The 25675-nt window shown below is 37.3% G+C and overlaps 1 protein-coding gene across 2 annotated transcripts in view; it reads right to left on the bottom strand.

Moving 5' to 3' along the window:
- glt1d1 (glycosyltransferase 1 domain containing 1) overlaps positions 1 to 25675 on the bottom strand; it is an 80711-nt gene that overhangs the window by 38604 nt on the left and 16432 nt on the right. For both annotated transcript variants that reach the window (XR_001170282.3, NM_001004969.1), the window contains exons 4-9: positions 23304 to 23355; positions 22970 to 23006; positions 14967 to 15023; positions 11576 to 11671; positions 4607 to 4656; positions 1553 to 1596 (exon numbers count right to left, since the gene is read on the bottom strand). Coding sequence is in view for 1 of the 2 variants with exons in the window: in NM_001004969.1 (NP_001004969.1) it covers positions 1553 to 1596; positions 4607 to 4656; positions 11576 to 11671; positions 14967 to 15023; positions 22970 to 23006; positions 23304 to 23355 (336 nt within the window). In the remaining variant the exon portion in view is untranslated. The remainder of the gene's footprint in view (positions 1 to 1552; positions 1597 to 4606; positions 4657 to 11575; positions 11672 to 14966; positions 15024 to 22969; positions 23007 to 23303; positions 23356 to 25675) is intronic.

The following is a 25675-nucleotide window of genomic DNA, read 5'->3' on the forward strand; positions in this document are numbered from 1 at the left end:
ACTAGATTAGGGTAAGCTTCTCTAAATAAATGTGTTTTTAGAGATCTCTTGAAGGCAGAGAGATTGGGAAAAAGTCTGACAGTTTGTGGGAGCGAATTCCAGAGAAGGGGGGCAGCCCTTGCAAAATCTTGAATTCGAGTGTGTGAGGAGGGAATGAGAGAGGAGTTGAGGAGCAGGTCAGTAGAGGAGCGTAACAAGCGGGTTGGATGGTACCTAGAGATAAGTTCAGAGATGTAGGGTGGGGCAGCGTTATGAACTGCTTTGTATGTGAGAGTCATTAGTTTGAATTTTATCCTGGATGGTAGGGGAAGCCAATGCAGGGATTGGTAGAGTGGCATGGCAGAGGAGGAGCGGTTGGAGAGGTGTATGAGCCTGGCAGCAGTATTCATTATGGTCTGGAGAGGGGACAGTCTTTGGAGGGGAAGGCCAATTAATAGGGAGTTACAGTAGTCCAGGCGAGATATTATAAGAGAGTGAATAAGAATTTTGGCATCATCTTGGGTGATAAATGATCGTATTTTGGAAATGTTTTTTTAGGGATGGGCTACTCTGTACCGGGTTCCCCTGCAAAAATGGAGGGGAGGGGTTACGCCACTGGGTTTCGGTTCTCCTTTAAAAGGATGACCTAGAAACATTACTAAGAGTGCAATGGATTTCCTGATATCACTGTAAATTGGGTTCATACAGGCCCATGGTGTATGTTAGGTAAGACAAGTTTACCTTCCTTATTAAAGGTGCCTATTAAAATAGAAAGTAAAAGTATTATGTTCAACATAAATCCTTAACCAACAAATACATTAATATCATAATAAGCAACCTTTTAATAACAGATAAATCTTGCCCTTTTATATCTTTTAACTTTGGTTACAATTTTTCAAAGGTCTGTGTGTCACTTGACCAGAAACAATGCAGCTCTAACTGTAAGAGGAAGAAGTGTGGGGGTTAAAAGCAATCTCTGCCCATTCATTGGCTAATAAAACCTAGAATGTATACGTGCCCCTGGATTGTGTGTGAGCACAGTGCCACATACGAGCCAGAGGGTGGACTTTAGTACTTAATATGGCAGTTTTCTATATGGTATTATCCAAGACTCATACTTATATAACAACTGGCCTGTTTTATGCAATATATTTTTATAGAGACCGGCAACGTTCAGTGGTATAGTTTCCTTTTAAGACCAACTGCTCAGTGGCTAGGTAGCCTTATTACTAAGACTGCACTGGAACAGTGACTCCCTACTTGCACTTGCAATATCTATTACACCTATAACCCTTAAACTCTGCATTGTGTTGCTTGCTTCCCTATGCTACAGGGCCTTGGTGAATTTGAAAGCCCTACATAGCATTAATAATGTACACACAAATGGTTTGGACCAGCTGTTTACTGATGTAGAAAAAAATATTGCATACAAAATAAACAAAAATAGATCACCACTAAGATCACTAGCTTCATCTTAAAATAAATGGAATAAAGCATGAAATGTTGTTCGTGCTGCTACTGAACTGAAACCATGAAGAATAGGAGTTATAAATAAATGTAATGGCATACTTACTCTTCAAGCTTATTCTCAACTTCCTTTGTAAATACAGGATCAACCTAAAAATCAAAAGCATATTACAAATTATTATAAATACTACTGATCTGTAGCCGAATGCGAGAGATAAGAACTAGATGAGAGCTCCAGAACTACAGAGTGCATTTATTATCTAATCTAAATCCAAAAAGCAAAAGTTGCAAACCCCAAATGTTCCATATGGCATTTTTCAACATCATCAAGTCAAGCACATTGCAAAAGATATATTTGTAACAGGATTCTTAAAAGGTTTATAGCCAAGTAAATATATAACCTTTCTTTATGTGCTAATAAAATGATGTTCCAAAATGACCATACACAGAGGTATGTCTTCAAGGTTGTATTTTAAAATCACTATTCAGGACAACAAATGCTACACTATGAGCTTTCATGTGTGCAATTCACAAGTACCTTTACAAGGAAATTTATTAATAGATGATCCAAATGCCTGAACTGATTGTTCAAAAGGTAAAAGTATTATTCTGATTACAAGCAGCAGCATTGTATCATATCTCAACCATTTTACACACCGCTTCACTTAAATATTTTTTCTTCGTAGTTGGTGTAAAGAAAGAAAAGCAAAGAGAAAATTGGATGTTTGGCAGTTTATGAAGAAAACATGTACTGAAAAATTGGCCGGGTCTGAATAAATGAGGAGGCTTGAAAACCATGTATTATCTTCTGTGTTTACAAAAATATTACTAATGGACTGCAAAGTGTATCACAGTTTAAATTAAATATGATGGATAGCTGAATCAAACAGAACATTTTCATTTTATATACCACTGCTGTTTCAAGGAAAGAACTGGCTTAACTTGGCAAACTGTTAGAGCCAAAAAAGATACAAATGCCACATTGTATTTGTGAGACTATAATTTATTTATAAAGGAAGTCTTGGGGTGTGTGTGGTATTTAGTGCAAAGTCCTAGTACTTCCCAGAATTCTACCTACTTTACTTGGGAGGCTTATAGGATCTACAGAAAGTTCTGGCAGTTTTTAAAGGGTATACATACCCGCAACTCATGCACATTTTTATGTAGGATGCAAAACTATTACACCAACCTATAAGGTGGCAAAAAACTGCAATTAGCATTTCAGGGTTGGTTGTAGTGGCCATGTCACATTCAAGTCATCAAGCTGCACAGGGGCCATGTTAAGCCTCGTAGTATTTTCTGCTTTGTTTTTGTTGATTTATTTTTAGCAGTATGTAAATTTAAAAAAAGTAATGATGCACACAGAAAGGAAAAAAAAAATGCAAAATCTTTGGAAATATATTCCACAATACTCTTCAGTTTCTCCAAAGAATGCAAGCTCTGAATTCATGTCAAGGTAAAAAATACTCCCCCTTTCTGATTCACTGTATACCCAAAAAGCTGCAGACCATAGCTATAGTCTATGAAGATTATTATATCAAAGGTTTTCATTCAAACTCATTGATGAGAATTAAATTTATATATATCTTATGCTTTACAGAAAAGATATAAATAAATGTCTTCATCCAGAATACTTAAAGTGTACCTATCACTCACATTTTTTTTCCCCCCACCAAAGCCTGCACTCCGGTTCTGCAAAAAAAAAAAAAAAACCTAAAACCCTGCAAACGCTAGGCTATCTGCACTAGGAGGGAGCTCCCAATGTGGGCAGCTATGTTGTTTGGCACTGGCAGGGTTTTTTTTTTCCCCCATGAAAAACTATTGTTTTCCCAACTGGAGCGTGGGCCCTTAGAAATTAGCATCTTTCCTGACTGAAATGAGCATTAATATTAGTAACCTTATATTTGCTCACTTGCAAAAAAGGCACATATACCCTTTTTTCAAACTATCTAAAAGTATCAATATAACAGCTTTAGCTAAAGAATTTCACAACTTCACAGTTCTTTCTGTAAAGACATCAAAAGATGTCATTATATACTCTGAAAGGGTGTACTGTGAATAAAGCTTCAGAGAGTGTTATGTTATGGTCTACTTATACATTTCTATATTGCAGGCAGTACAAATAATGCCTGCTTGGCTAGCCTTTCTTTATAACAGAGATCTTTCATACCCTTTATCAGCTTAGAGAGTCTTCCCTGGACTCTCTATTTCAATAATGTTCTTTGAGCACTAAAACAAAAACCTAAAACTACATGGGGTCTTAACAATGCAATGTAAAAGGGAAGAATTTCCATCTCCTGCCATAAATCTATAATCTTTTTAGAAGTCTCCCTGTGTCCTGATCGACATAGCAGATAAGAGAAAATACAAGAAAATTAGAAAAGGTTGATGGTTGATGAGATTTGTTCAAGCAATTGTGGTGATTTTCAGCCCTACTGATAAATTAGAAAAGGTTGATGGTTGATGAGATTTGTTCAAGCAATTGTGGTGATTTTCAGCCCTACTGATAAATTAGAAAAGGTTGATGGTTGATGAGATTTGTTCAAGCAACTTTCCCAGTTTAATAAAATTGTGGTGATTTTCAGCCCTACTGATAACTGCAAAAATGTGGGTTTTGTTTTTGTTGAGGGAGAAAATCACACAAACACAACTGCGACTATAAATATGGTGCCTGGTAAACTGATAAACCTGCCCCCCTAGTGTAGCTTAACATGACAGGATCAGTGGCATATTGTTCAGTTACAGATATGGGATCCCTTATCCGGAAACCCATTATCCAGAAAGATCCAAATTATGGAAAGGCCGTCTCCCATATGCTCTATTATAAGCAAATTATTCTAATTTCTGAAAATGATTTCCTTTTTCTCTGTAGTAATAAAACAGTACTTTGCACTTAATCCCAACTAAGATATAATTAATCCTTATTGGAGGCAAAACAATCCTCTTGGGTTTATTCAATTCTTAAATTATTTCTAGCAGACGTAAGATATGGAGATCCAAATTACGTAAAGATCCCTTATCCAGAAACCCACAGGCCCCAAGCATTCTGGATAACAGGTCCCATACCTGTATTTATCAACTTTCCATGGTTCTCTCTCTCTTTGCATTTCAACAAAAATAGTAAATAAGAGTCAGTACTAACAATTATTTCTAATCTTACCATTGGTCCAATAATAGCCAAGTAAACATTTGGTTCCTTTTCATGCCACTCTGCAATGAAGGATAGGATATATATTAAACTCTGTTTTAAGACATATTATTTCATGAAATTATAAGCACTATCAGTTACAAATGTCTGTTTGCTGAATTCAATCTCCTTGCTATTTCAATCAAGTGATGAGTCAAGATTTCTACTAAATATACAGTGAAGCTTCATATAGAACACTGCAGTTTGTGCACCAGTTTGCGCGTCCCATTGCTCTGAATTTAATAAGATAGACTAGAGGATGTATCATGTCTAGTTGATAGTTAATTTAAAACAAGCAAAAATAAAAAGTTGTTAGGTTTACTGCTCTTCCACTCCTCTAATAAAGAGCTTCTGGGTCATCAGCAAAGCAGTAGAAAATTGTTCTGCATTTCCATAACATTTTATTTGGTTTAACATGCTTTTTCTGGTGCATTTACCTATCTTCTGTAGCAAAAGGTTTATCATACAAGTGTGTTTTATGTGTGAGCCTTTTAAAATGATTTTGATTTATGACTAAATCCACTGTATGGGACAAGTGGGAAGAGCCTAAATGGCAAAACAGATGCCTAGCCAATGGAAATCCATATGCCGCAAAATGAAAATCCCATATGTGCAGTCACCAGTTTGCAGAGGCAGTTAGGCTATGGTTGACAGTCCTGCATTTAAGTTAATTGGTATTTAACAAGCTGCTGCATGCAACAAGGTTTCATAACTCCTGACCTTTTTTCCACTCAGCATTTCATCAGCATACAGACTGCTTACAATGCACACAAAGCAGTGCTTTATGTAAAATCAGAAACACAAAGAAATCTCTCTAAAGATTACCTTGATTTGATATGGGAGGGATAGCAATCGTGTTTATTTGTTTTAGAAGAAACACAGAATGTTGAATTTTGCCTTGCCACCTTACAGAGAACTGGTAAAAAGCATTGTGGGGAAATACATTTTAAGCAAGCTATATGTAATATTGCAGTCATCAGAAAAAAAAAAATATGTAAAATGTTAATGAAATCATAATTACCTAGAGCAGCGGATCCCAATTTTTTAATGTTTGTAAAGCTATATAATTTGGTAACTACATATTCCTCAGTTTTCCTCATATCCTTAAAAAAAATTAAAACCTTTCTTCTTAGTGTCTTTCCCACATACTATCAATGGAACAGTGGCCAGCCAGACATGCCCCCAGCCCACAAGAAACAGTAGCTGTTCTTAATACTATTTAAACCTGAGTTTGGGAGCCACTGATCTAGAAAGCTTGTATTGTTTATATGATTTGACAAGATTTCATATGTTAGAGACCTACCTTTTCAGTTCAGTGTTTTCCATACATTTACTGCCTCCATAAACATAGCATTTTGTATAAATTGTGCTTCTTTTTATTTTTTTGAGTGTCAAATGCATTCATACAAAGAAAAAAAAAAAAAATTGTCTGGCCTGCATTGTGGCTAAATGGCAAGGGTCCCATGTTATAGAAAGACTGCATTTTTAAATGGCATATGTTCCTATGCCCTTTAGTCTATTATTATAAAGGATTTCAGCTAAAAAGAGAAAATAAAATCAAAGCATTTTAATCCCACAGATCCGTTCCCTTTCACTTTTTTGGGGGCATTACATGAAAGCTAACAATACACAAAATTAAAGGTACTGAAAAGTACAGCATGATAACAAACACTTATTAAACATTACTACAAGGGACTGCAAGTTACTGCAAGTCACTAAGACTAATGATAGTTTTAAATGGTCACTTTAAAATAAAATTATAGCAGGCTACATACAGTGACATTTTATGAAAATTCAAGTGCATTTTTGTGGTGTTTTTTTTAAATTAATGTTAGTTTTTGTAACTCTCAAATTTAAATTATCTGCAGAATGAGTCTCACTTTTTTTTTAGCACCAGGCAGCATTTTCAATGGCAGCAACCACACAGTATTTAATATTTTAGTAAGAATAGAAAGTAATTTAACTCAAAAGGCAAAAAAATATTTCAGATTGTCTTGGAATACCAATTTTCTATTGCATGGTAACAGGAATGTAATGAAAGTTTCCTTGTTTAGAAAAAGTTTTGCACCAGTGTGCAGTGTATGCCAATTTCTTACTATAAAGTCTTAAATTTTGCATGAAAATACAACATCTTTAAGCAGGTCTCAGACACTGTACTATGCACACTTTAAATTTGCTATGTAGTAACTAACCAATGAAGAACACTACTTTGCAAAAAGTTTTGTTCTAATGTATGCACTTTTTTTCCCTGTTTACAACTTTTATTACATTACCTCAAACAAGTCGAAGCTACACGACATTATTTTTTAGAACGAACAAAACAGATTTCTGTATAGTTTTACTATACAGTGCAGACATTTTCAATGGTTACACAAGTATCTGTGGTAAAATCAGCCTTAATAATCACAGCACTGAAAAAGATTGAGTTTAGTTTAAGTCCATAAATCATGAGTAGTGGATTTCTTCATTGACTTAGCAACATTCAATCTCACCTTTTTAAAGCTGGACACAGCTGCTAATAAAATGCAAATATGAAGGTTTTGTTAAAGAACATTCACACAAATATTATACATAAAAATACATAGTAATGGTAGACATATAATGAAAGAGATCATCAACTTCTGGGGGAAAAATTAAACTTATTTAAGTGTCCTATATTTATTATACTAATCTATACTTATATAACTAGTGTTATAACTTGGACGTTTAAATTTTCACATTTTTCTTATTCTAAGAAAATAAAAAATATCAAAAAGTGAACGAATTTTGGCTGCACAAAACTCGAATCTTAAGTGTAAAATGCTTTTACAACCTAATGGTCTGACTTGACTATAAGCAGTGAGGATCAGAAATACATATGGTAATATCATAAAAGCGGCAAAATTTGCTTCAGTTCTAGAATGCTATAGCAGCCAGTCAGCAACAAGCATTTACTGGTGTGATGTTTGAAAGCTAATATTTCATTACTGGCTGGGTTACTGGACCTGGAGAAAACTCATGCTTACACTCATGCTCTCACTAAGGCACTGGATCCAAACTGAAAACACAATATCACATTTCCAATTCTACTGTTTGCTCTTTATATATTTTATTTTCTCATGGATTTAAGCATATATAGAGCATTGCAAATAGTTGTGCAGTTAATAAGTACAGCCTGAAAACCTGCACACCATGGTGAATAAAATAAGTGTTCCGCTTTAATTATATACAGTATGGTACAACCAGAGGTCTCCTTTAGATTATTCTGGGAATTAGAAACGCTCCTTGATGCACTTATGGACCAATTTACTAAATATAAAATTACCAGAACAGAAGTAGAAGATTTTCACTTTTTTAAAAGTAAAAGAAAAAAAAAAAACTGCAATAAGAAATTACCAAGCAATTCTTGCGATTTTTACCATTTAAAAGTACAACTCTTAGCAGTCCAGATTTTTAACCAAAGATATTAAAGGAACAGTAACACTAAAAAATGAAATAGCTTTAAAGTAATAAAGATATAATGCACTGTTGCCCTGCACTGGTAAAACTGGTGTGTTTGCTACAGTAACACTACTATAATTTATATAATAAGCTGCTGTGTAGCCATGGGGGCAGCCATTCAAGCTGGAAAAAAGGAGAAAAGGCACAGGTTACATAGCAGATAACAGATAAATTCTGTAGAATACAATAGTGTTTTATCTGTTATCTGCTATGTGCCTGTGCCTTTTCTCCTTTGAATGGCTGCCCCCATGGCTACATAGCAGCTTATTTATATAAATTATAGTAGGGTTTCTGAAGTAAACACACAACATTTACCAGTGCAGGGCAGCAGCACATTATATTTTAGTTACTTTTATACAATTTCATTTTTTTGGTGTTACTGTTCCTTTAAGGGTCAGTTTGTGAATAGATTTTATCTAGGTTCCCAATAAACACACTGGACAAGGTGAATCAACTGAACAGCTGATTTAAAATACATTGCAGTTCAAACCAGGAACTCTGCTCAAGGAGCATGTGTAACATTCTCTTTTAGCATTTTTTAGATTACAAAGAAGCACCAGAACCTGGCCATGGAGCTTACCAAATAATATAATTGAAATCACAATGACTGCTGTCTATATAGTATCTGTACTACATTGAAGGAAAGTAATTTTAGCAATTTACTGCCAATAGATTAGTGCCACTTAAAACACTATATTTAGCACAAAGCTTTAATTTACTTTAGTAAAGAGCCCTAGAAGCTCCCTTTGATAGCAGCTGCCATTTTAGCTTGGTCTTGGTAGCCTCCTGCTGCAGTTATAACTGTTGGAAGCTCAGATCACACATTACTAAGGGTGGGGGAAGTGAGTTCTTATGCATTCTTATGGGAGGGGGGAACAGGAGAAGGGAGGAGGAGAGGGAGCAAGGAGAGAACTGAGCAGATTCAAGCCCCAAACCTTAAGGAGCCCTAAAAGAGGAAGCCTGATACAGAAAAACATGTTCCCAAAAAAGGAGACAAGAAATCCTGTTTCTTTTGATAGAGGCTCAGTGCAGCGTTTCTGGCTGTATTAACATAGACCTTTCTGATAAAGCTTACTTAGTTTTTACCTTTCCTTCTCCTTTAAAGTCCTTAACACTAAAGGCTAGATGCAGGCAGAAATATCTATTTCATGCTCATTGATGTATTAAAAAATTTTTGTAGCATGTTAAGGCATTTTACTGCCAATAGATTAGCCACAATAGTAGAGTTAGTTAGAACGCTATATTTATTCTTCAGAAAGTAAACAGCCCTAGACAGCAGCTGCCATTTTAGCTTGGTCTCAGTAGTTTCCGTGCTGCAGCTATAGCTGCTGGTAGCTAAGATTACACAGCACAGTTGGGATGAGAAGCAAATTCTTATGGGAGGGGAGCAAATTCTTATGGGGGGGGAGGGAGAGGAGCAAACTGGTGCCCTGAGGTTTTTGTCTTAGAGCAGGAAGAACAAGTGTACAAAGATAGAGGACTCAGTGCAGCTTTTCTGTGAGTATTTATGGCTGTATTTACATAGACCTTTCTGATAAAGCTTACTTAGTTTTTACCTTTTCTTCTCCTTTAAAAATACACAATAGTGTATTGTGTCCTGTAATAACTGTAAAGAACTTTACAAGGAAGAAAATCACAACTACAGATACTGGATATGTGGAATCACATTAAAGGACAAGGAAAGGCAAAGTCACTTGGGGGTGTCAAAATGTTAGGCACCCCCAATCGCTTACCTTGTACCCCGGGCTGGTGCCCGTTAGGAGAAAACAGCACCAGCCTGGGGTACCTGTAGCGGAGCGCTTCCTCCTTCCGCCTTCGTTTTCTAAGGTCTTAACGACGCGCGCATGCGCAGTAGAGTGAAAAGCCGACTTCTGCTGTTCTCTCCGAACAGGGGCACCAGCCCGGGGTAAAAGGTAAGCGATTAAAGTCACTTGGGGGTGCCTAACATTTCTCCTTTAATGGAATGTGGTATCTTATTCCTCAATATGGGTACAGTGTGAACAAGATGACCCGGAATATGCAATAGGAAACTAACTGCTGTACGTGCATATAACAGGGAAAGTGCTACATACTGAGATGCAAGCTATGCAAGGGGTTTATTCCTCATATATAAATACACAGCAGCACACCAAAATGGTAAAAAAACAATACACACACTAAAATCAGTTTTCACCATTTCAGAGTGCTGCTGTGCTGTGTATGTATCTGCATATTATATTAAAAAAAATTGGAGGGGAAGGCCGTGATCCACATTAGTTTGCAGTTGCATGAGACTGGGTCAAATTGAAAGATAAGCCTATTAATAAAGAGGAAAGGTTTAAAGCCATATAGGGCTATGTAATTAAAGGAACTAAGTTTGTCCATGAGCAGTAACCCATAGCAACCAGTATCAAGAGGTAGAATGTACTGGTTACCTGTTCAAAAGCAAACCTCTTATTGCTTGCTATGGGTTACTGATACAAGGCAAACTTTGCACCCTATATGTAAAAAAGACGCTATGTGCACTGGTAAGTATAATTTTATTACAGGTTTTGGACCCTTTATCGGAAAACCCATTATCCAGAAAGTTCTGAATTACGGAAAGGCCATCTGACATAAGCTCCATTTTAATCAAATAATTCACATTTTTAATAAGTTTCCTTTTTCTCTGTAATAATAAAACAGTACCTTGTACTTGATTCCAACTAAGATATAATTAATCCTAATTAGAGCCAAAACAATCACTTTAATTACTGTTTAAATAATTTTATTAAAGACCCCTTATCAGAGAAACCCCAGGTCCTGAGCATTCTGGATAACGGGTCTCATACCTGTATATAAACCAGCTCATATGTAAAACCTTCTATATCTAAATAAACCATTTTCATATATACTTTTATAGTAGTATGTGCCACTGGGTAAACCTAAATAGAAAATTGCTATTTTAAGAATTAAGGGCCTCCTCCTGGGATCATAGGATTCACAGAGCACACAAACAAACCAAGGCACACATACTGTACATGTTAGGCCCCATCAGCCAATAAATGGACAGAGTTCTGTCTTTTGCTTCCACACTTCCTCCTGTTAGAGTTAAAGCTGCATTATTTCTGACCATGTGATCTTTGGGGAAGCACACAGACCATCAGAAAATGGTGCGGCTGGGTGCTGACAAAAATAACGCATCAAACTCAACAGTAGAAAGCACTCACAGCTATAGCGTCAATCAAGTCAGTGATTTATTTCAGCATACCATCTACGCGTTTCAATCACCACAGGATCCTGATGACGATCCTGTGGTGATCGAAACGCGTAGATGGTATGCTGAAATAAATCAGGTCACTTAACATATTATAAACTATCTGTTGGTTAAGTACTCATTTTGGGGGTACATTAGTTACTAAATGTGAACACAACAATTTGGCTTTTGAGTTTTATCTCAAATAAGCTCTGCCCAATTGCACAGCATTTTAAAATATTACCTACTTGCAAACATTTCAGCCAAATAAAGGGGATCTTTCACTCTTCGCAGTCCACATATCAAGACATAAAGGTGCAAATGCCCTGATTTGTGCCGAATACCTGCAATGCAGAATAGGAGGAACAGTAGATTTTGTATAAAATATAAAAAAAAAGCTATACATGTATCTGATAAAATAGTTTAGAAGGATATGTTTTATTAACTATACCACTGCAAAATGATACACTAAAATGACAAAATGTATCGATCCAAGGGGAAATCTCAATGTTTTCCATCTCTGTTTCCTTTTGATCTGTTTCTTTATTTTTTGCCTTGAATGTGGATAAAACCAATAGTTAAGCAAGATAATTTTTTCTACCTTTGCTACCACATATATTAGAATGCAAGTGGCATGGTCCCATAAATTAAAAGCCTGAAGTAATAAAACTACGCAAGTCAAATAGTATAGAAAACCAGCCCAAACTGAATTATCTTTTAGAAAAGACTATATGAACAACTAAAATGTGTTTATTGCTAACCATGTGTCTTACTACAGAGCCAACAAGAAATTATTATAATAAATTGCTTGATGCAACAAAGCGGAATTAAAGTATGCAGGGGACCAGAGTAAATATCAAGTGACCTATTAAATAATGCAGTGCAGAGTTTTGTTCAATCTGAATTCTTTTAGAACTCTGAAGAAATAAAAAGTATTTGACACAATATTTCTGAGATTATAAGTGTTGCAGTAATCAAGGATAGATGCTAAAATAAGCTTCCAAAGGGAGTTAATCAGAATTAAAATGCCCTAAAACTGCAATGTCATAGGATAACTAGAGGAAGACAGAATGTTGTTACACTGAACGTGATTAGGGGGCTGATTTACTAACCCACGAATCCGACCCGAATTGGAAAAGTTCCGACTTGAAAACGAACATTTTGCGACTTTTTCGTATGTTTTGCGATTTTTTCGGCGTCTTTACGAATTTTTCGTTACCAATACGATTTTTGCGTAAAAACGCGAGTTTTTCGTAACCATTACGAAAGTTGCGTAAAATCTTGCGATTTTTCGTAGCGTTAAAACTTGCGCAAAAAGTTGCGCTTTTTTCGTAGCGTTAAAACTTACGCGAAACTTCGCACCTTTTAAGTTTTAACGCTACGAAAAAGGCGCAACTTTTCGCGTAAGTTTTAACGCTACGAAAAATCGCAAGATTTTACGCAACTTTCGTAATGGTTACGAAAAACTCGCGCTTTTACGCAAAAATCGTATTGGTAACGAAAAATTCGTAAAGACGCCGAAAAAATCGCAAAAAATACGAAAAAATCGCAAAATACCGATCTTTACGAAAAAAATGCAATCGGACTCATTTCGACCCGTTCGTGGGTTAGTAAATCAGCCCCTAGGTGTGCATTTTAGCATCCCATAAGCACATTTTGTTCTAAATATTTTCTTTATAAATTACTTTCATCAAGTAAAAATACTTCCATCAAAAATGGATTCACAAAGCAGAGCTTAGTCTTTTTTTCTGTTTCCACATCTACTAATACTTAAAGGAGAACTAAACCCTAAAAATGCATATGACTAGAAATTCTGTATTTTAAATAAAATTACTGCACCAGCCAAAAGAATTTTAATGCAGGATTCTGATGGAGAAGCTCTATTAACTGATGTGTTTTGAAAAAAAACATGTTTTGCATGCCAGTATTCCTTTAAAGACTTTTTGTTTTGATTTATTTGTATGAGATTACTTGGGCTGTTACCGACATCTGGTGTGAATTTCATGTCAATAGCCCCATTAGAAATATATTTACTAAGAAAAATGTTCAATACTTATTTTCTCTGCTGTAAGATTTGCCTGTCAAGGATGCTGATGTTACAGGGTTGATTAATTCTGATACACATTGCACTGCCTTGTAATAGGAATTTGAATTACTCAGTACCCTGAAAAAAGTAGTTGCCAGGTGGAGATCTGCACCTGAAGTGATGGCAAAAAGATAGATTCCTTTATAGGTAAAGGACAGCAGAGCAGCTGCCATATTGCCTAAAGCAACAAGAAGCCTGCATCATAGTAAAGGGAATTAACAATCTGTTCTTAGTTTGGCCTGTTGGATACGCCTGGGGCAATAGTGCCTGCTGAAAAAAATGGAGTATAATAATGTGTAAAGAAAGTGAACCAGTTCTGTTCTTATAGGAAAATGAAAGTTACTGGTGGGGTGGCAAATGTTAGGCAGCCCCAGTGATTGTAATCACTTACCTGGTACCAAGTTGGTGTACCTGTTAGCAGAAAACCGCACTGGTTTGGGGTACATGTCAGCGTGCAATCCTTTTTCTTCCTTTCTTTCTTCACAATCCTGGGGCTGACACATGTGCAGTAGAGTGAAAAAGCTGTGTTTTTTGTCAAATTTCACTCTACTGTGCAAGAAATGTGAAGAAAAAAAAAAAAAAAAAAAAAGAGAATCGCTCGTTCGCAGGTACCCCCTGGACCAGTGCAGTTTTTTTCTAACAGGAACACCAGCCCAGGGTATCAGGTAAGTGATTACAACCACTGGGGGGTGCCTTGGCACTCTCCAGTGATTGGACCTTTCCTTTTCCTTTAGATGGTGTCATTCATATTAGGATTAAGTAATGGGAAAAAATAAATTAGGAAATTTGAAACAGTAAGCAGCTACATTTAAAAAAAAAAAAAAATAAATAAAAATGAGGGAGTTAATTCACAAAAGTAATGGACATAACGCACACATACAATTTGGATATTTACTTTAATATTACCAATGGTAAAATTTTCAAGTGTACTAGTGGAAGTACAAATGATTTCCTTTAAAGTATGACATATAAGCAGAGGTTTCACCCATACAGCTATACGGAGAATGCCATTGCTGCAGAAATTCAGCACAGTAATGTTCAACATAATCTATCTCTATAAAAATGAATATTTAACCCCTTTTTTTTTTTTTAATGACAGAGTACTTTATAATATGCTACATTATTCAAATTACTTTTTTTTTTTTTTTTTTTTTAACGGACTAAAGAAATGTATGCCCAATTTAAGAGACATGCAAAGAGTCAATAAAATAAGACCTCCTTCAAATTCACTACAGTCCAACACACGCTGCAAAGGTGAGAACTGGCTTTCAATTATATTATGGGATAACAAATTTGATGACAGGTCTGATAGCAAGGCCCATATGTTTTCAATGTATCAACTCCATGTTTATAAATGTTTTTACAGAATTCTTCAGATATTTAGTTTTATTGTAAAATCCAGGAAACTGTTATATTTTAGGCACGTTAACACATGCTAAAGAGGGCTTAAATTGTAATTTTTGCAGAAACTGACAGCAGATCTTGAAAACCAGGGAGTCTAAGTCAGAGCCCAGTGTTTACTGTGTATATGTTATCTTGAAAGAAACACTCACCTGCATTCTGCAAAAATGCTTCATAATCAAAAGATTTACTTGGCTTTGTTAAAATACCTGCAAAGATAGTGTTAAATAATGTATAACAAATATTGCAGATACAGAGGGAATAATCTCTTTAGCAATATTCTCTTTAGGGCTGATTTACTGAAATTTTTTCCAAAACCCCACTAGTCCTGCTAATCTGTTCCACTTCCCGCTGCTTCCTTTTCCAGGCTGTGTAGGGGGCCGGCGGCACTCAGCACACTGCACTGTATGAACCAAACAGCAACTAGGCTGACCTGATAGGGAACTGAAGCCTGTCTTGTGTGACTACATGGCTGCATTTGGTTATTCCCTTCCTACTGTGCTTCTGGCTTGGACAGTTAGGACAAGCCCACTCCTTATTTAAAACTCGGACAGGGACCTGAAAGGATCTATAGTGAGCTCCAATAAAGGGATCATTTTTACAGACAGTATTAATTTATAGAGCAAAGTGATACCAACACCTAATATTATCCATAATTGCTTTTTTTCGTTTATCCTATATGTCTCCTTTAAATAACATGAATAAATAGACAATAGGCAACAATGTGGTATGTATTGAGAATTTAGCGATCAATTCAAGGAAAGAAAAGGGCAGATTGGATACAGAACATGAAGGTATGCATTTCTCATGGGTGACTTGGGTATGTGGGTCAGGTTATACATTCTCAGGGCTGACATTCACATTCACTTTATAATTGAAAAATCAAACTAATACCACCACAGTACATTTTAACTCTTTTACTGCCAAGCACGTATGGCATACGTGCTGGCAGTAAAAGGGCTTAAACGCCAACGACGTGTCTCATACGTCGTTGGCGTTTAAGCGCTGCCCTCTGCAGCGGCGGCATGTGCCGCCGCTGCAGAGGGCTTCTAACAATGACAGCCCCCCTGGGCAATGTGCCAGGGGGGCTGTCATCAGGGTCCTGCGAGCCGATCGCTCGCAGGACCCTCCAGGAAGCAGCAGATGCGATCGCATCGCATCTGCTGCTTCCTGCTTCCTCCCTCTCCCCCAGCGCCGGCCCAAATGAGGAAGGAGGCGATCGGTCTTCAGGAACAGGTAAGGACTTTTTTTTTTTATTGCATTTACACACTTTTACACACATTTACATACATTTATACACACTTACATACATTTACACACACTTACAGCACACATTTTAGCATTTTTTTATTTTTTTTTCATTTTTCACACTTTTATACACTTATTTACACTCATATACACACTTACACACTATCACACAACTTTTACACATGTACACACATGTATACACAAACACTTTGTTTTTTTTTTGTTTTGCTTTTTTTTTTTTTTTTTTCATTTTACCACTTTGTTTTTATTTTCTTTTACCTAAAAACTGTTTATTTTGACAGCGTGACTATTGGATCAGATATTCTGGCCACTAATTACACTGTCATGTAACTTATTTTGTTGTTTCACTGATTTGCACAATTTTTGTGGTTTTATCACATTTTATCCCTATATAAGTGTTCCTGATCTGTTTTTAGCGTAGCTTTGCCAGGTGTAACTTTGGTGTACAAAAATAACTTTACCTATTTTGAATTCATCAGAATGTGTACTTTCCAAAAATATATGGTTTTCTGGGGGTCACTGTATAGTTAGGGGGGGGGTTACTGCACATAATACACTGACAGGGGGCTCTGTGTGCAAAAGCTGAGCTGGCAGGCGAGAAATCCTTATGCGCTATTTTCATTTTGGGTTCAGTACATACCGCAGACTTTGGTATATCTATGCATATTGGGCATCAATCTGTTCAGTAGACCTCTGGTGTTCCTATTTGGGGTGACTTGCCTTTGTACGCAAGAAATTGTGTGAGATAAATGCGACAAATTGCAACATTTTTAGGCGATTTTCTGAAATGTCATAAAAACCAATAACTTTAGGAAAGCTCTGCAGATTGGTACTTTGGTGTAGAAAGGACTCTTTACCCTTGTTGGATTTGTCAGAATGTGTACTTTCCAAAAATACAGGTCCTTTTCAAAAAATTAGCATATTGTGATAAAGTTCATTATTTTCTGTAATGTACTGATAAACATTAGACTTTCATATATTTTAGATTCATTACACACAACTGAAGTAGTTCAAGCCTTTTCTTGTTTTAATATTGATGATTGTGGCATACAGCTCATGAAAACCCAAAATTCCTATCTCAAAAAATTAGCATATTTCATCCGACCAATAAAAGAAAAGTGTTTTTAATACAAAAAAAGTCAACCTTCAAATAATTATGTTCAGTTATGCACTCAATACTTGGTCGGGAATCCTTTTGCAGAAATGACTGCTTCAATGCGGCGTGGCATGGAGGCAATCAGCCTGTGGCACTGCTCAGGTGTTATGGAGGCCCAGGATGCTTCAATAGCGGCCTTAAGCTCATCCAGAGTGTTGGGTCTTGTGTCTCTCAACTTTCTCTTCACAATATCCCACAGATTCTCTATGGGGTTCAGGTCAGGAGAGTTGGCAGGCCAATTGAGCACAGTAATACCATGGGCAGTAAACCATTTACCAGTGGTTTTGGCACTGTGAGCAGGTGCCAGGTCGTGCTGAAAAATGAAATCTTCATTTCCATAAAGCTTTTCAGCAGATGGAAGCATGAAGTGCTCCAAAATCTCCTGATAGCTAGCTGCATTGACCCTGCCCTTGATAAAACACAGTAGACCAACACCAACAGCTGACATGGCACCCCAGACCATCACTGACTGTGGGTACTTGACACTGGACTTCAGGCATTTTGGTATTTCCCTCTCCCCAGTCTTCCTCCAGACTCTGGCACCTTGATTTCCGAATGACATACTTTGGACCACTGAGCAACAGTCCAGTGCTGCTTCTCTGTAGTCCAGGTCAGGCGCTTCTGCCGCTGTTTCGGGTTCAAAAGTGGCTTGACCTGGGGAATGCGGCACCTGTAGCCCATTTCCTGCACACGCCTGTACACGGTGGCTCTGGATGTTTCTACTCCAGACTCAGTCCACTGCTTCCGCAGGTCCCCCAAGGTCAGGAATCGGTCCTTCTCCACAATCTTCCTCAGGGCCCAGTCACCTCTTCTCGTTGTGCAGCGTTTTCTGCCACACTTTTTCCTTCCCACAGACTTCCCACTGAGGTGCCTTGATACAGCACTCTGGGAACAGCCTATTTGTTCAGAAATTTCTTTCTGTGTCTTACCCTCTTGCTTGAGGGTGTCAATGATGGCCTTCTGGACAGCAGTCAGGTCGGCAGTCTTACCCATGATTGCGGTTTTGAGTAATGAACCAGGCTGGGAGTTTTTAAAAGCCTCAGGAATCTTTTGCAGGTTTTTAGAGTTAATTTGTTGATTCAGATGATTAGGTTAATAGCTCGTTTAGAGAACCTTTTCATGATATGCTAATTTTTTGAGATAGGAATTTTGGGTTTTCATGAGCTGTATGCCACAATCATCAATATTAAAACAAGAAAAGGCTTGAACTACTTCAGTTGTGTGTAATGAATCTAAAATATATGAAAGTCTAATGTTTATCAGTACATTACAGAAAATAATGAACTTTATCACAATATGCTAATTTTTTGAAAAGGACCTGTATATGGTTTTGTGGGGGATCTGTATAGTTAGGGGAAGTTTTGGCACATAATACACTGACAGGGGGCTCTGTGTGCAAAAGCTGAGCTGGCAGGCGAGAAATCCTTATGCGCTATTTTCATTTAGGGTTCAGTACATACCGCAGACTTTGGTATATCTATGCATATTGGGCATCAAACTGTTCAGTAGGCCTCTGGTGTTCCTATTTGGGGTGACTTGCCTTTGTACGCAAGAAATTGTGTGAGATAAATGCGACAAATTGCAACATTTTTAGGCGATTTTCTGAAATGTCATAAAAACCAATAACTTTAGGAAAGCTCTGCAGATTGGTACTTTGGTGTAGAAAGGACTCTTTACCCTTGTTGGATTTGTCAGAATGTGTACTTTCCAAAAATATATGGTTTTGTGGGGGTCACTGTATGGTTAGGGGAAGTTTTGGCACATAATACACTGACAGGGGGCTCTGTGTGCAAAAGCTGAGCTGGCAGGCGAGAAATCCTTATGCGCTATTTTCATTTAGGGTTCAGTACATACCGCAGACTTTGGTATATCTATGCATATTGGGCATCAAACTGTTCAGTAGGCCTCTGGTGTTCCTATTTGGGGTGACTTGCCTTTGTACGCAAGAAATTGTGTGAGATAAATGCGACAAATTGCAACATTTTTAGGCGATTTTCTGAAATGTCATAAAAACCAATAACTTTAGGAAAGCTCTGCAGATTGGTACTTTGGTGTAGAAAGGACTCTTTACCCTTGTTGGATTTGTCAGAATGTGTACTTTCCAAAAATATATGGTTTTGTGGGGGTCACTGTATGGTTAGGGGAAGTTTTGGCACATAATACACTGACAGGGGGCTCTGTGTGCAAAAGCTGAGCTGGCAGGCGAGAAATCCTTATGCGCTATTTTCATTTAGGGTTCAGTACATACCGCAGACTTTGGTATATCTATGCATATTGGGCATCAAACTGTTCAGTAGGCCTCTGGTGTTCCTATTTGGGGTGACTTGCCTTTGTACGCAAGAAATTGTGTGAGATAAATGCGACAAATTGCAACATTTTTAGGCGATTTTCTGAAATGTCATAAAAACCAATAACTTTAGGAAAGCTCTGCAGATTGGTACTTTGGTGTAGAAAGGACTCTTTACCCTTGTTGGATTTGTCAGAATGTGTACTTTCCAAAAATATATGGTTTTGTGGGGGTCACTGTATGGTTAGGGGAAGTTTTGGCACATAATACACTGACAGGGGGCTCTGTGTGCAAAAGCTGAGCTGGCAGGCGAGAAATCCTTATGCGCTATTTTCATTTTGGGTTCAGTACATACCGCAGACTTTGGTATATCTATGCATATTGGGCATCAAACTGTTCAGTAGACCTCTGGTGTTCCTTTTTGGGGTGATTTGTCTTTATCTGATCTTTATCAAGAAATTGTGAGAGATAAATGCGGCAAATTGCAACATTTTTATGCGATTTTCGAAAATGTCATATAAATCTGCAAACTTAGGAAAGCTTTACAGCTTGGTACTTTGTAGCAATAAGAAATATTTACCCATTATAGATTCGGGGGGATGTGTATTTTCCAAAAATATATGGCTTTCTGGGGTGAATGTACTTTTTTTGTAGCATTATCCCACATAAAGGATGTAAATGTGTTGATTTTGCAGGAGCTGAAATGATAGATCATATGGGGGTATGTTCCCATTGGGGCCCCTACATGCCACATACTTAGGTAAACCTATACATATTGGGCATCAAACTGTTCAGTGGACCCCTGGCGTTCAAATTCAGGGTGTTTTATCTTGGTACCTAATGCTATGTGGGAGATAAGATGCTTCAAAATGGAAGCTTTGAGGGGATTTTTGGAAATGTCATCAAAATTGCTAACTTTAGAAAAGCTGTGCGGCTTGGTACTTTGGAGTAGAAAGACATGGGTACCCATTTTAGATTCGGGGGAATGTGTACTTTCCAAAAATATATGGCTTTCTGGGGTGAGCGTACTTTTTTGTAGCTTTATCTCACATATAATGATGTAAATGTGTTGATTTTGCAGGAGCTGAAATGACAGAAATGACAGTATATATGGGGGTATGTTCACATTCGGGCCCCTACATGCCACATACTTGGGTAAACCTATACATATTGGGCATCAAACTGTTCAGTGGACCCCTGGTGTTCAAATTCAGGGTGTTTTATCTTGGTACCTAATGCTATGTGGGAGATAAGATGCTGCAAAGTGGAAGCTTTGAGGGGATTTTTGGAAATGTCATCAAAATTGCTAACTTTAGAAAAGCTGTGCGGCTTGGTACTTTGGAGTAGAAAGACATGGGTACCCATTTTAGATTCGGGGGAATGTGTACTTTCCAAAAATATATGACTTTCTGGGGTGAGCGTACTTTTTTGTAGCTTTATCCCACATATAATGATGTAAATGTGTTGATTTTGCAGGAGCTGAAATGACAGAAATGACAGTATATATGGGGGTATGTTCACATTGGGGCCCCTACATGCCACATACTTAGGTAAACCTATACATATTGGGCATCAAACTGTTCAGTGGACCCCTGGCATTCAAATTCAGGGTGTTTTATCTTGGTACCTAATGCTATGTGGGAGATAAGATGCTTCAAAATGGAAGCTTTGAGGGGATTTTTGGAAATGTCATCAAAATTGCTAACTTTAGAAAAGCTGTGCGGCTTGGTACTTTGGAGTAGAAAGACATGGGTACCCATTTTAGATTCGGGGGAATGTGTACTTTCCAAAAATATATGGCTTTCTGGGGTGAGCGTACTTTTTTGTAGCTTTATCTCACATATAATGATGTAAATGTGTTGATTTTGCAGGAGCTGAAATGACAGAAATGACAGTATATATGGGGGTATGTTCACATTCGGGCCCCTACATGCCACATACTTGGGTAAACCTATACATATTGGGCATCAAACTGTTCAGTGGACCCCTGGTGTTCAAATTCAGGGTGTTTTATCTTGGTACCTAATGCTATGTGGGAGATAAGATGCTTCAAAGTGGAAGCTTTGAGGGGATTTTTGGAAATGTCATCAAAATTGCTAACTTTAGAAAAGCTGTGCGGCTTGGTACTTTGGAGTAGAAAGACATGGGTACCCATTTTAGATTCGGGGGAATGTGTACTTTCCAAAAATATATGACTTTCTGGGGTGAGCGTACTTTTTACTAGCTTCATCCCACATATAATGATGTAAATGTGTTGATTTTGCAGAAGCTGAAATGACAGAAATGACAGTTCATATGGGGTATGTTCACATTGGGGCCCCTACATGCCACATACTTTGATGCCCAATATGTATAGGTTTACCTAACTGTTCAGTGGACCCCAGGCATTCATATTTAGGGTGTTTTATTTGGTTACTTTATGACCTGTAGGAGATAAGATACTATAGACTAGAAGCTTTGAAGCGATTTTTAAAAAAAATCACAAATTTTGATAAAAACCAATAACTTTAGGAAAGCATTGCGACTTGATAGTTTGGAGTAGACAGACAGTTGTGTATTCCCCAGAATCTGTTCTTTCCAAAAATGTACAATTTTCTGGGATAAACCTTCTGTTAGTGGAATTTTGGCCTTGAAATCCAAAGTATGCAGTTTTTTTGGAGCAGTGCTTTGGGAATTTGGTAGTGTACTGCTGGGAGTTTTTGACCTATACAAGTGAGAAATCTCCATAAAACTATATATATTTGGTATTGGCACGTTCAGGAGACATGGGACTTTCCAAATCAGTTGTATATTCGTGCATAAAATAATTTTTGTTTCTAGTATGTGTGATTATATTATGGAAAATTTGATTTTTTTTGCATTTTTAGACATTTAGAAGCCTATATCTTGTTACAGAATTGGAATTACACAAAAATTCTACCATATTTTGAAAGCTTAGGTTGTTCTGAAAAAAACGATATATTGTTTTCCTTGGTAAACTAAAAGTCCCCCCGAGGAAAGGCCCCTAAAGTGAAACAGTGCAAAATGTTCAAAAACTGTCTGGCAATACAAGTTCCGCTTTGACCAAAATGGCTGGCAGTAAAAGGGTTAACAGGTAAATGTACTTTTATTGTAACTCAATAATGACCAAGATTAGACCCTATGGTACATTATTATTTTAAACTTGTTCGATAACACAGGCTGAAATTTGTACACTTGAAAGTTCTATTGGCATATAAGAACTATTTAATACAAACAAGTGCCAAAAATCATTAATACCGTTTGTTTTTTTTTCAACAAACATCTACAGGTAATGTAGAAAGTTGTACTGATATAACAAGTAGAAAAAAATACAGCATCACTGTTAGTGGTGCTTTGATGCAGCATCAGTATTACTGTTGAAATGAACATTAATTTATTTGCACACATTACATTTACAGTGTCATATTAATAACACAACTTACCTTGAGGTTGAATGTGTATTTTATGCTTGGCATGAGGCTAAGAAAATAATAAGAACAATTTATTTTTACTAGAACAAGACTGGAATACACAGCTTATACTGACACATTGTAAAAACATTTTTGCATTAACATTAAATGTGACTAAATTAGATTCTGATTGAATTTAGAATTACAGTTCAGTAATAGGTTCTCTGGAATAAATTAAGTTTGGGACATAGCTAGCATAACGCATGAACAACTGAGATGCTTTAGAAGCATGGTTAGCATATTAAAAGAAGGCACTTTTGCTACAGCAGAAAGGGTTAAAGAGAAATTAAAAAATAGAGTTCCTTACCCACTTTGTTGCTGCCAGCTCTTTAATCTTGTGAGTAAAAGCCACAACAAACCTGAAGAAAGATACACATTGTTTATATGTGATGCACAAAAAAAAAAAAGTTTCACTTAACAAATATTCTTATTGGGTTGGCAACAATATAGTAATTTAAATTAAATTTTTTTTGTTATATTAAGAGTTTTATGCGCAGATTCTGTCATGCATTTTACTTATTCATAACTTGGTCAACAGTGGTTCTAAAGACCAGGGGTGTACTCTGTACCACAAAAATGTCACTTACTAAGGGCTCCTCAGTATCTCAGGACCCTGTTCCATTCAGTGCAGTCCAATGAGTTTCAAAATAGCTATAGCTTCATTTTCTAGCATGTGGAAACCACCTGACATTCCTGAACCAATAGGGAATTCAGATCTAAAAGGGCATGCCTAAACTGAATGAGAAACACTTCATTCAACCCATACCACCACAGACCAGCTAGCATATTATAAGGAGAGCTGTCTTTTGGAAAACATTTCTTGACATTATTGCTATTATTTACTGTAGTCTACAAAACAACCTTGCCAGTTGTATCCATTACCACATTGCTTTATTTTTCTACACAACACACAACAATGCTAGCATTATGGAGCAGTCAGAATACATAGGTAATAGTGTTCTGTATCTGAACAGTAATACATTTTGGGAATAACGCCAGGGTGGCTAATTTACCAATATTGGGCAAATTTTCCAGTGGGCAGTAACTAATCACAACCAATTTGTGATTGGCTTTTCAAGCCAGCTGTAAGTAGAACAATAAATGCAACAATCTGATTGGTTGCCATGAGTTACTGCCCATGGGCAAGTATGCCTAGTGCTGATAAATGCCCCCCCGCATGCAGTCTTTAAAGGGGGGGGGGGGGATAATATGACAAGTTTTTCAGACAGCTTGTTTCACAAGTTTTGGGCAGGAAACCACACTGTGTTTCTCCTTCCTTTTTTTTTTTTTTTAAGATAAAGTTTAAGAAATACAAACACCAAATAATAGAAAACTTTCACCCTTCATTCCCAATTCAAAGTCCTTTGATCAACTTTGTGCCAATAGCTAAAATCCTTATATTTTCTCAGTTGCTAAAAAGCCATCCAACTCACTGGAGACCATAACTGTACTGCATATTCAAAATGGGACCTTATCAGTGATTTTTAAAGGGGAAGGATTACCCTCTAACAAACTTTAACTACAGCTAAAAAAACTCTGCTGGCCCTTGCTGACTGGCACTGCTTGCTACAGCTAATCTATGGTGTCGTTTTTTAGTTTCTATTCCTAATATATTTAGCAAGCTCAATACCTCAAAACAAGTACATTACCTTAATGTGGTAAAAATGAAAGAAATATAAAAGATAAAAGTTTTTTTTCAGTTAAAAAGAACCTTTTTTTTGGTCAGTATTTGTGCTTTGCCTTAGTAAAATTACTGTTTGTGCTCAGGGAAAGTGCACCCATCTTCCATAAAGCAGTTTCAGTTCCTTGTAAAAAAAGCACAAGTTTGTAATAAAATATATAATAAATGTATACATTTAAAAATATATAAATATATTATATTTCAAGCCAGATGTTGGTTGGTGGGGGGGCCATCGTTGGTGCCCATACAGAGGCAGATAAGCTGCCAAATCTGTATAAACCGCTGAAATTGAACAGTGTGTGGACACCTAACCTTTGCCTTTTGTCAGATCAATTCTCAGCTTATCTGCTCTACATTGTTTCCCCTAATCTCAATTTCACACTCATATTTTGAAATCTTATGTTGTCCTGAAAAAAAACTATAAGTAAAATTCATGGATAAACTAAAAGTCCCCCCCCCCAAGGAAAGGCCCCTAAAATGAAAGAGCGCAAAATGTTCAAAAACTGCGTGGCAATAAAAGTTCTGCAAGTGACCAAAGTGGCTGGCAGTGAAAGGGTTAAAAAATACTTAGGATGGTCAATAAACATGCTGTGTTCAACTGTGTTGGTGGATTGGAACTTCATTGCATTTATTTTAAAGTTAAGAATTTCATTTTGACAACTTAGAGCAGGGGTGGGCAAACTACGGCCCGCGGGCCACATCCGGCCCGTCAGCCCTTTCAATCCAGGCCGCCGTCTCCGGCCCCCTTAAAAGAATGACGGGCCCCGATTGGTTGCGCCCCGTGCGTGCACACAGCGTCAGCACGCACGGGGCGCAACCATATAAAAGAATGCACTGGGGAGCTGGGGAACAGAAGGACGGGACGGAACGGAGGAAGCAGCGGGTTGCTGGAGGAGGGAGCCGCAGGTCATGGAGGATGCTGGGGGGGAGCTGAGAGGCCCCATAATTTTTGATGGCAGCCCCGGGCGTAACGCTGTCCCGGCCCGGTTCGGCCCGTC

Source organism: Xenopus tropicalis, chromosome 1, assembly GCF_000004195.4.
Source record: "Xenopus tropicalis strain Nigerian chromosome 1, UCB_Xtro_10.0, whole genome shotgun sequence".
NCBI lineage: Eukaryota > Metazoa > Chordata > Amphibia > Anura > Pipidae > Xenopus > Xenopus tropicalis.